Source organism: Dromaius novaehollandiae, chromosome 2 (assembly GCF_036370855.1).
Source record: "Dromaius novaehollandiae isolate bDroNov1 chromosome 2, bDroNov1.hap1, whole genome shotgun sequence".
In the NCBI taxonomy this organism is placed as follows: Eukaryota; Metazoa; Chordata; class Aves; order Casuariiformes; family Dromaiidae; genus Dromaius; species Dromaius novaehollandiae.
In genome coordinates, this window is record NC_088099.1 from 42,264,179 (window position 1) to 42,276,171 (window position 11,993).

Consider the following 11,993-nt stretch of genomic DNA (forward strand, 5'->3'; position numbering starts at 1 on the left):
TTGACTATAGATCTTTAAGGTCAAAGTCTGATATGCACAAGAGTATACCAGAGTATTTGACATATGGATACAGAAAGTCTTCTGATATTAATGCTGACTTGAGACTAACCTAACCACACTGGCAGCTACAGCATCATTGAACTAGTGTATCTAAAGGAGCAGTGATCCAGAAAAATTATTCAAGAGCAGCCACTTTAATATATATAATAACTTTAATTTAACAACAACAAAGTAAAATTACCTAAAGCAACAGCTGAGCAGAATATAATCATTAACAAAGGAAAGGAAGATTTTTAAAGGTCATAGAAAAGAAAGAGAGTACACCTGTTTCCAGACTCTGAAATAAGGTATGGGTGCAGAGTTCTATTGCATCTTAATCTTGAGACTGCAGAATAACTCATCCTGCTTTATCTCCGGAGGCAATTCTGTACCATATTAAAGACTGGGCTGGGGGGTGGGGGGGGGAGAAGACAAGCAAAAAACCTTCTTTTATACTTAGCTTTTAAAGTAATAACTGTAATTTTTTTAGACATCTAAGTGAGGTAGATCTATTCAAATTGATATAACTTCTATTTGCGATGTCATTTACAAAACAATTCTTTCTTTCACGGACTTCCGCCTTCAGAAAACAGACATCCACTCTGGATTATTTAAACTTGGAAAAATGCAAGTGTTTTCTTTGAAAAAAATATCTATTGTTACAGCAAAAACTTGGGTTTCCTTTCAAACAAGATCATATGATTACGCGTTTATATTTTACTTTCCGCAGGAATTTACACACACCCCCATTTGCATCCTGTTATTCATTTAGCGTTTCCCTTTACTTCAGCATGCTGTGTTAATAACATGGACCTGTCGGCTCAGTCTAGGCACTCAAGGTGACAACCAAAGTGCTCATTTCTGCATTTATCAGATTTCTTCTATATGCATATAGGGTATATTATTTTACTACACAAAACATTCCATCAAAAAGGCAGATATCTAAGAGGCATTGTACAGACAGACTGTGAAACTCTGTACTAACCTAGTTTTTTGCTCTTTATTACGTACGTTAAAATACTTATTTTGCCATTGGTGGGTCAGTTTCCACTGAAACAGATTTCATACAGTGTTAATTAAGTACATTAAAATAGTGTAAAATATGATCTTCCTATTTTCAACATTGTACCTGTACTCAAGTTATAAAACATGGGATATAAATTTATGAGCATTACCAAACATAAGCCACTAGCCACCATAAGTGAGGAGAAATGCTTTGTAGTCCTGCAGGAAAAAGTAAAACTATCTTAGGCAGTTAGTCCTATTACCCATGCTACTGAGACACTATGAAGAGGCTAAAACACTAAACTGGTAGTTGGTGAGGATGCAGGTTATAATGTCCACACAGCTCTGCTGGAAAAAAAAAAAAAAAACTTACAATTTAACATTAATGTCATTCTAAATAAGATTCCTTAATATCTGCAGTTGATCCATATAATTCCATCTTCATTACAATATTGTAAAACTTCACTGATTGATAAAAAATGAGGACACTTATTTGAATACAACCTTCCTGATGTATTCCAGTAATAAAAAGGACCAATCTTCCCCTCTGAAGGAACTGGCATGAAGCCAGTCACCCCATTTCACCCTAGAGAACAATTCGATAACGAAGGAGAGGGGTAAAACTCCTCTGTCAGCTTTGAGATGGTATAAGAGAACATATGTTTTTGCCCTCATTAGCACTCAGAGTGCTACTTGTATTACCCTTGCCAGAGCTGGGGTCAAGGAAAACCTGCCCACACAATCGGAAAGCTATAGCTGTCTTCCTGATCCCTCATGATCTGCACTGAGCAGAGCCTGAGCACAGGAAAGACTTTGCCTCTTTCTTTACAGGTCACATTTGCAATAAACTACAGCAAGGGGTGCTAGCAATTACTTTAGATTAAAATGAATTCACTTTTGATGCATCATCAAGCAAACTGTCCAGCTGATGGGAAATTCATATGAAATGTATTGAACAGTAATAGTTTTACGAGAGGGAAAGAAAAAAACGAAACATTTCTTCAATAACTTTGAAAGGCTAAGGAAAAGGACTGGAAGACTCATTAAGGGCAATATTACTTCCAAATGTAAAGCTTTCAAAGACTGGTGATTTAAGTGAAATGTAAGCAGATATACTTGGTTCTCAAGAAATTGGAAAGGTTACTTTATATAGTTACATTGTACACAACCATGCAACTGGATGTTCCACTAAAATATAGATAAATTTATTGATTTTAAATACTTCAACAGCTGTAAAATTCTGTTCGTAACGTATGTTTTTCAAGCAGTCCAAACAAATAAATCCCCAGCTCTTACCGTCAAAGAAACTTTTGGCTCTCAGGTAACTGACGCTAAGCCTAAGCACAGACAGCTTATCCAGTTTGGCGATAACATCTTGAGGGAATGGCAGAAGGCTAGCCAAGCGATCCAACTCTGCATTCAAACGATCCCTGTGTCTCTTGGATGGGTTGGACTTGACTCCTTCAGCTGGGGATGGCTTTACTCTGTGGCAAAAATAAACAATTATGAAGGTAAATATTTGCCAACTCTAACATCACAAATAGCCTTTTAAAATTTAATATGTAAAATGTTTTTCCCAAGTTACTTACATGTTCCTGGGGAAGGGGGGGGAGTTAATCTAAGATAGTTTAAAACCCCACTCCAACACACACTCACTGTTCAATGGAGCAATAAGAGCTGTGTTGGCTATCTGAACACTTAATGGATGTTTGAAATCTTAGAGGATTAGTGTTTATAACAAGCTTTCTATGCTTTAACTCAAATGTCACTCAAAGAAATCTTCCAAATGTTTGTATTATAGATACTGCAATCATGTTTATAAGTGTTTGTACAGATTTACTTGATATCTATACTTTTTTACTTCAATTAGAACTTCTCACAGGTGTCCTTAATTCTCAATCAATGTTTTGAATGGTTTATTGTTGGTTTAATATTACAAAAGTTTCAGCAACCCGTTAGACAATGAAGCATTCAAAATGGCATAAGAAAACAAGAGATACAGCTCAGTCAGCAAGTAACATCTTTCTGGCTAATGCTGCAGTAAGCCCATCCTCTAAATCACCTTAGGTAAGAGCATTTCATTTGAGTACAGCATGACAAGTGTATTTATATACACTATTCAAAGTAGAATTAAAACAGCTTTCTGTTATGAATTAGATAATTAAATTTTTTGTAAACTTGCTATTTTCCATTCACATGCTCCCTAACTCCAATTCTAGATATTTGAATGCTCCCGTCTTCCCACATACACAAAAGTCTATGAACAGGTTTAAATACTTACTCACTCAAATTATATTTAGTCAATACAAGCCAACACTGAAACTCATCAACTTATCTGCACAAGCTAAAATATAAATTAAAACATTTATCATACAGTTTTCTAACAAGAAATCAATTCTCACTTTTCCACTACTGTAGTTTTGAGAGGTCTGTAGTTCAGTTTCTTACTATTTGTGCTACTTTCACATGAGTGTCAATTCTGCAAGACATATCTTTCACAAAAAAAAGAATGTAAATACTTTGAGCAGTGATTTGCTTTAGTATTTCATTTAGTCTGCTTCTAAGCTTTATCTTTCAATTAATTTTAAAATAGAAATTGTAAAAGCTCCAATAATTATTTTTACCACTGCTGAAAGTGAATCGTACTCTAAAGTATTTGCATCTTAAACTTCCGATCAAATAAGTACTGATAGAATAAACACGCACATTTTAGCTTGTTTTTTCTTTATGTTTCAAATATGCTTCTTGTTAGATTAAATCCAAATCCTTCTTTTACAAGCATCGTTTATTCAAGCACCACTTGTCAAAAACTTGTACTTAAGTCTGACTACCTATTCACTAGCACTGTAGCTTTCCTTTTATACATTAAAGAAGGCATGTTCTTCCTTCTTTATCCAGAGCCTGGAAGCTTGAAGATGCTATAATACAAAGTGTTGTTAGCACACACATATACAATAGATCAGCTCCAACAGCTTACTCCTCAGCCAGATAAAGTTGAGCTTGCTGCAGAGTAAAGGCTGTCTAGCACACAGTTCTAATAGAGTATTGTACTAAAAAATAGGAAAAATTGGAGAAACAGATGAATTAAGAAGGAATATGAAAATTCTCTCTTTCTCTTTCAAAATGGAGCACTATATTGGTTCATCATCAACTGCAATGTATGACGAACTAAATATTCAGTTAGATGCATGCTTCAGTTACAAGTCCACACTTTGAGACCTGTAGCTTACCACAGTCCCAAATGAATATTAATCTTAAAATAATTTAGTAAAGCTTTCTTCACATTCATTATCCTGGCAGAATATTCACTTATACAAGCCATATGACTAATACAATTGAAATACAAACCTGACCAAGTAAATTAAATTCAAGATCACCAAAAATTGCCACATTAGTTAGAGCACATAACATTGAATGGTACTTCATAATATGGTCTGTATATTAAACTGACAAAAACAGAGAGACAGAATAACAAATTAAAATTTTAAAACAGATAATTATATAACAGTCTGTGAATACCTCACTACTACCAAATCAAACAGCAAAGGTCCCCATGCAAACAGTTCCCAAAATATGATCTTCTGCCAAATAAATCAGCAATAAATAGAAGAATTTTCTATTTTCATGACCTCTGCTTCACTTAAAACTTCTATAAGCAATTTGATAAGTTATGCTGAAACTATAAGCAGTTGTGCAGTTAATGTGTCAGTTTGTTAGTTTAGAACGCATTACTTTTTGTTTTCTTTCAAATGATCTTCCTTAGCTCTAACTAGTCCAAGGTATTCTGATGTTCTAATGTCGCGCATACCAGTAATTTAATATTCAGAAATGTTATTTGCAGCATAAACCTTACTATGTTCTCTCCCTCCAAACCAAACTTCCATTTTCCCTAATTTTATCCTCTGGCACTAACCAAAATCCATTATATAAATGGAACCTTCAGTGATGAAAGAAATAGGGTAGAAGCTACTAGAAAATGAAGGGAAGAGAGAGAAGGGGCATAAATAGTGAGTTAAACCACTTTCCCACTCCCTTATATGAACCCTTGATGCAAAGGACAGCCCTAGCCCCATTGTAGAAAATTCTCTTCAAGGAAAATTAAATGCTACGTCAAGATTAAATCCATACACATTTTAATTAAAAAGGAAAAAGAAAATAAAAGACTGAAGAAGAGAACTGATTTTAAGCTGACCTTTCAGTTCTTGATCTTTTACCTTACTCACAGGAAATCTGAATTCTCTAATCAAAGGCCAGAGGTCTCTGTACGCTCAGTATCTCTCACAACTGAACTGCAATCCTTATCATACAACAGCTGCAAGACAAGCAAGCACTGTTAGATCTAGTTTTAACACTCTAAGGATTTGCCATCATAACATTTGACTATTTTCACAGGTATGCTACAGGCTATTTATCAGAGCTTTTAATTACATACATTTACCATGTGTGCACTCATAGACATTACAAATACTGAATTACTAAAAAAAAAAAAAAAAAAAAAAAAGAACAAGTAGTTATCAAGTATTATCAGAAAGCCAAAATAGGTTTCAATATTTAAAAAAAAGAAAACTGAAGAGCATAATCTCTTATTCCCAAGACCAAAGCAGGAAGGTAGCTCAGGAAATAAAGGAAAGTGCAAGAAGAGCACTAGAGATACAGTGAACTATGTTAAAAAATGAATTAGAAAGTTCGTGAGACCTGTTCTATAGCTTAGGAAAAAAGGGCATAAGGAAGAATGTACATCTGTCACCTAGTTGACAGATTTAATCTTTTCAGCTGTGTATATTTTTCATCTCATCTTTAATACCACATGCAAAAACATATGTTACTCTTAGGTATATCATTTAATTCAAATACAGCTCAGGTATGTGAAATGCATCAGTTACCACTGTGTAAGTGCTTCATACAGAATTTTGGAGGATGTCTCCTATTTCCTTTAAGCATACAAAAAAAATTCTAAGCATTTACTCCTATTTCTCACACTGGATTTACCATTAACAAAAATTCAGCTGATGATTCATTTGAGAATGACAAACACAACCCAGACTTTGGATCCCTTGATCCAAGTTTCTGGTAGACCTATCTTGAAGGGGCAAGAGACAATTTCCAATGGTTCCCTCAGAGGCCAGAGAAACAAGCAAGGATTTAGGCAATTGAAGGGATAAAGTTTTTTTTTTTTTTTTTTTTTACTAACAAAACTCAATCAATGGTGTGCTACATGTGGGACGCTGCACAATTGTTTGTCCTCTAGTAGCAAACAGTGCTTCAGTTTGCTTAGGCTGCATTGGTATATGGCTTGATGACCAAGTGTCAACACTTCTGGCAACAGCCAGAACACTAACCAAGTGTGAAAGCTTCACATCCAGTTTAACATATTTCAGTACTGTTCAAGATCAGGAGACAAGGCTATTCATAAAGAGAAAAAAATATTTTCCTAGCTACTGAGCATAATATCTACATTTGGCTAACTTAATTTGTTGCAGGTTTTCTAACAAAAAAAAAAAAAAAAAAAAAAAAAAAGTACTCTGGCAAGAAGCATTGGCCAAAAAGCCCCCCCCTTAAAAAACAGTAAATTTTAAGTTACAGTCAACATATAATATATTGGAACACAAAGATCGGCCAGGTTATCATTTCTATATAATACGTTTGTTCCACATACGACAGATAAGAGTTTCCTCTAAAAACAGCTTTAATGTCTCCTTATCAAATATTCTTTCAAAGCAAATGAAGTGCCAGAATAAGCCTCCAAAACAGAAGTTCATCAGTAAAGAAATGTAATCTTTAAAGACATCCCTGCACTGCTTTCTGAAATCACTGTCTTAATTTGTACTCTTAATTAAGGATTGACTAGTCAAACTTCTTCTGTGGACAATTTAATATCATAAGTGCATTTAAGCTAACACTGAGCAACACCACATTATAATTTCTTATCAGTTTGCTTTTTCAAGAAACATGCTGCTAAGCTTTGTGTATGAAATAGCAGAAAATATTTAGCCCCCCCCCACTCCATTCCTTGCCTACTACACTTATTAATTTGCACAAAACAGCTCCTTTCCAAATGCTGAGTAAGATAAAAACAAGAGAAATCAGAGCTAGTTAAGGCCATAGTAGGCAGAAGAATGTAAAAACTACAAGGTGGGACTGCACATATTCACTGTTCTTCACCTAAGGTTATAATATGTCTACAATAAATCCTACTTCCATAACACTTGCTTTTTGTCCTTCCTACTATAATACTAGCATAATTTCACAAGTCCAGTTAATAACCACTTGAGAAAAGGAATTCAAGACAAAAAAAAGTGGAGGCCATCAATTAGTCCCAAAGTTTCATTAAAGTATAAAACACACCCATAAAAATATGGCCACTAGGGGGACTCCACATTGTTCAAACATTACATGAAGAGGAAATTATTTAAAGGCTGTAAGATTCTAAGAAAGTGATTTCTGTAGCATATTACATATTATTGGAATGCACATTGTTTACTGTGCTCTCTCCTCCCCTCCCCCCCAGTTAACAGGATGAAATGTAGTTTCATCTATTTGCCTATTAAGTTTCCCCATGATCTCTTTTCAGTACCATCGTGGTACTGTATACTACTGAATCAAAAAAACTACATTTCAACAGTTGGTACTGTCAGGGCAATAGCTCAGGATCCCTTTTCAAGTTCAGTCCTGTATATGGCATATAACAAAAATAGTGTGCAAGAGTGGTGAGGGGGAGGGAAGTTACCTAAATTGGTTTTGAGTTACTACCATGACTTTAATGAGTTATTTTATATCTGAAGTCAAAAGTATTTCTTCCATTTCACTTTTTCCATTAACAGTATGGCATTATACGAATAGTTTCTTCCATCTCTATAAACTTGCTGCCTACTGTTACAGGTTGAAAATTATCATTCTCCAAAGTTACATATATGGCAAATAGAACACTAGAAGAACTATCTACAGAAACAATCTCTTCTATAAAATATATTATACTAGTCCCAACTATATACCACCTCTTCCATTTTAAAACTTCTTTTTGAAGAAGTTTGAGTTTTATTCAGGGGGGATATCAACTTGAAATGGATTAAAGTCATTGTAGTGTCAAACCATAGGGTAAAGAAACAGAACATCAGAACTGTTCATAAAAATCTAAAACCTTCATTAACAGACAACGCATACATTCCCCCCCCCCCATCAATTACGATAGCTTATTGCTTCTCTCATTTCTTTTGGCCTAAAGGTATGATGTGTAATTAGTTTTGTGAGAAATCAGACCCCTCTGACCCGTTAATAATGTTCTGTAAGATTGGTCTAAGTGCACAAGCAACCAAAAAGCATAGCCATAGTGAGATGAAAAGAAACAAATACGCAATTCACATGAGAGAAATTAATCTTGCATAACAATAATTTTGAGTAACCCAAATAACACAGGGTAACAATCAGCCTCTGCTTCCATTGAGAAGTGAGCTAACTATTATAATATGAATACTTTTACTTTAAGAAGAAATAATTGTTTCTTCCTCTAGCCCCAAGTCCCTCAATAGATAAATGGTTTCCATTGGTAACAAAAAAAGCTTCAAGTTGAACTAATGCGAGAAGCTCAGCCAACTTACAGGAAAAGCAGACATATGGAAAAAGACTACTTATATGAATATTATGGTAATGTAAAAGAGAAAGTTTCACATCCTCTAACCAAGACTAATCAGAATTTAGTAGTAAGCTAGATACTAAACCATGTTACCAGAAGGGCAGCATACCTCATCCTTTTGCAAACAGAACTGAGAAATTATATGCCTTTAAGAACTAGTAGCGTGCAGATATTGCCAATACATTTTTATTTCCTCACAAAAAGCAACACTGATTTAATCCTTAAAACACAGATCTATAATGTGAATCTAATTAAACACCTCTACATTTTGGTTTTGAAATGAATGATCAAAAAAGCAAGCATTGCCATATTCATAATGACTGCATCTTCTAGCAACGTTATTGAAAAAGAATGGATTTTTAGACTTTTTCAGCAGACAAATTAACACAAAATCTGGATATGTACACAAATTCTAACAGCTCCAACTGGAAAGAAACAAGTACTCAAGCTAATTCCCATGCTCCCCAAGAAAGTTGTCCACTCTAAGTCTAAAAATATATCAGTTACATGACAATTTTATTAGATATTTGTCATTCACTTCTCCATTTTTTTGTTGTCTTGGCACTTATTTTACTTCTACAAAATTACATTTCAGAAATACAAAGGGATATTTTGAGCTATGCATCATCATTTGCTTATTTTTCTTGCAACTCTGTAGCTTGGCTTAACTAGTCTTTATGACTTATAGATTCTTGACTTTCAGATGAAAGTGCAAGTTAATCACCTCTGCTATCCTGAGAATCACTTGCATGGAAGTAGTCTTTTAGTGAAGCATGCGAAGCCTAGGACTCAAACCTACAACAGGTGCATAATGCAAAATAAGTCTATTCAGGTACTCAACTGTGCCCAGAGTTTTTTTCTTTCTTTTTAAAAATAAAAAAGAAGAAAAGAGAAAACAGTCGAGCATTTTTTTTTTTTAATTCTCCTTGGGCAGATCAGTAGGATCTGCAGCGTTTGCGTTGGAGCCGAACGAATAAAAGCGTTTAATGCAATATCGGAGGATTAAAGCTGGTTCAGCCCTCCCAGATCGACTAAAAATAGCCCTGCTAGCCGGGAACACGCCGCACCGCTGCGGGCCGCCTCCGCGCGCTCCCCGCCGACACCGCGGGGGACACCTGGGCCACCCGGCACCCGCGCTCGCCGGGCGGCTCCGAGCACGCACACGCGCCCCGCGGCCGGGGGGGCGGAGGTCACCTCGAGGCCGGTAACGAACGCGCCCCACACGCCGACGGCAGCGCGGGCGCGGCGCGGCAGCCATCTCGCAGGCACCCGGCCCGCCCGCACCGCCGCGCGGGACGGAGGCTGCGCGGGGACAGGGTGCAACGCGGCGCGGCGCCCGGCGGGACCCGCGGCTCCCGCAGCCGGCGCAGCCGCCCGCCGGCGAGCAGCCGCCTCAGGTGCCTCCTAATCTAGGTCAGCCGACCCAGCCGCGCTCCAGTCACATCCCCCGCTTTCCACCTCCGCGGCCAGCCTTTTTTTTTTTTTTTTTTGAATAAATAAATAAATAAGATAAGGCAGGAGGCCCGCCGGCGCCCCCAGGCACCACCTCTCCCGCACCGTGAGCCGCGAGCGGCGGCGCCGTCCCCGGCATCCCCGCGGCCGCGGCTCCCGCGACCGAGCCGGGCGCCGGAATCGCCCCCTCAGGTGACGGAGGCGCCCAGGCGCCGGCAGGGCCGAGAGGCGGCCGGCGGGGCGCTGGGGCAGGGCGCAGAGCAGCCCGCGGCCGCGCAGCTCCGCACGGCGGTGCCCGGGCCGGGCAGCAAGGGCAGCGAGCCGGCCTCCCCCCGGCCCCCCGCGGCGAGCCGCTTACATTTTCTGCACAGGTTTCCGCCGCTTGCGACTGGCGTAGGTGACATTGGGGTTCATCCTGCCGCGGCTCCAGCGCCCCGCGCCGCCGGCTCCGCCGCCGCGCTGCCCGCCGGGGCTGAGCCCCAGGGGCGCCGCAGCCCTGCCCGGCCCTGCCGCCCGCAGCGCAGGGAAGCGCGGAGCCCGCTCGCAACGGCGGCGGCGCCTTCCCCGGCCCGGCGAGGATGGGAGGCGGCGGCGCCGCGGGGCGGGATCCCAGGTGACCGGCGGGGCTACACCCCCTCGCCGCCCCCCAGCGCACAGGTGCGGGGCTTTCCGGCGCCGCTCGCCCGGCGTCTCCCCGCCGAGGCGACACCTTCTCCCACCCGGCTCCCTCTGCGGCCGCGGGAGGGTGCGCGGCGGCCTCTGCACCCCGGCGCGGCCACCGTCTGCTGGCCGCGCGCCTGTCAGTGTGCGCTGAGCCGCGCCTCCCGCCCCGCCCCGCCCGCGCCCGCGCCCGCTCCTCCCGCCCCGGGCCGCCCCGCGCGGTGATAGCTGCCGCCGCCCCCTCGCCGCCGAGGCCCCTGGCGGCGGCCCGCTCGGGGGGGCGGGGCGGCCCTGCCGCCATGTTGGGAAGGTCGCGCGAGGAGAGGGAGGGCGGGCGCGGCGCGGCGGCTGCGGGGCTGGTGGGGGCCGCCCGCGGTGGCGCGGCCTGAGGCCACGGCCGCGGGGAGGGGGCGGCGTGCGCCAGGCAGGACGAGGGAACCCGCAGGCCTGGGGTGGCCGGGGCGGAGCGGGAGAGCCACTCCCACAGCAAACGCAGAGGGCTGTAAGTGCCGAGCACCCGTGTAGCAGTCATAATACAAATACTCATGCACCCACCCCAAAAAAGCCAGAGCACTTCATTTTGAAAGAAAAATGATAATTCCGCAGTTGCAAGATGAGGCCTGTGTCTGTCACCCCTGCCCCCCCCCCCCCCAAAACCTGCCACCTCCTTCTCCCACCTCCCCGAGGTTGAAAAGCCTGTCAAGGCCGCAGTTGGCCTAACAAATAATAATACGCCACCCGCAAAAGCCGGGGAGGGGAGGGAGTCCTAGGTGCATGTGAGGGGCAGAAGTGAAAACACGCAAGGTTCCTCCACGGACAGCGACACGGCGCGTGGGCAGAGACAGTCACTTGGGGGAACACTACAACTTTCTAAGCACCGAAAGGAATGATAGAGTTTATTAGCGTAGGATGTGGTTACAGTCTCATTAAGGGATGAATCTGTGAGTTATTACACTGACATTTTAAACTAAACACTTATTTTAAAGGCAAGAAGCAACATCACAAAAAGTAAAAGGTGCTGCCAAACTGCTGACAAATAAAACCATTTAAGAGTACTCCAAATGCATTTCTGACCCTCTGTTGCTTCTCCCTCCCATTTTCTTCCTCTGTTTCCTTTCACAACAGCAGAGCTCTTCCCCTAGAATAACTACAATAAATTTTGTCTCAACACTAAACTTGGGAGACTGGGAGTCGCCCTATGTAAACA

At 41.2% G+C, this 11,993-nt stretch overlaps 1 protein-coding gene across 1 annotated transcript in view; it reads right to left on the bottom strand.

Moving 5' to 3' along the window:
- The window catches only part of AHR (aryl hydrocarbon receptor), a 71,423-nt gene extending 60,461 nt beyond the window's left edge, over nt 1-10,962 (bottom strand). Inside the window, 2 exon segments of the mRNA XM_064506338.1 lie at nt 2,341-2,528; nt 10,485-10,962. Coding sequence (XP_064362408.1) covers nt 2,341-2,528; nt 10,485-10,540 — 244 coding nt within the window. The 5' untranslated portion in view covers nt 10,541-10,962.
- Between the last annotated feature and the right edge of the window lie 1,031 nt (nt 10,963-11,993).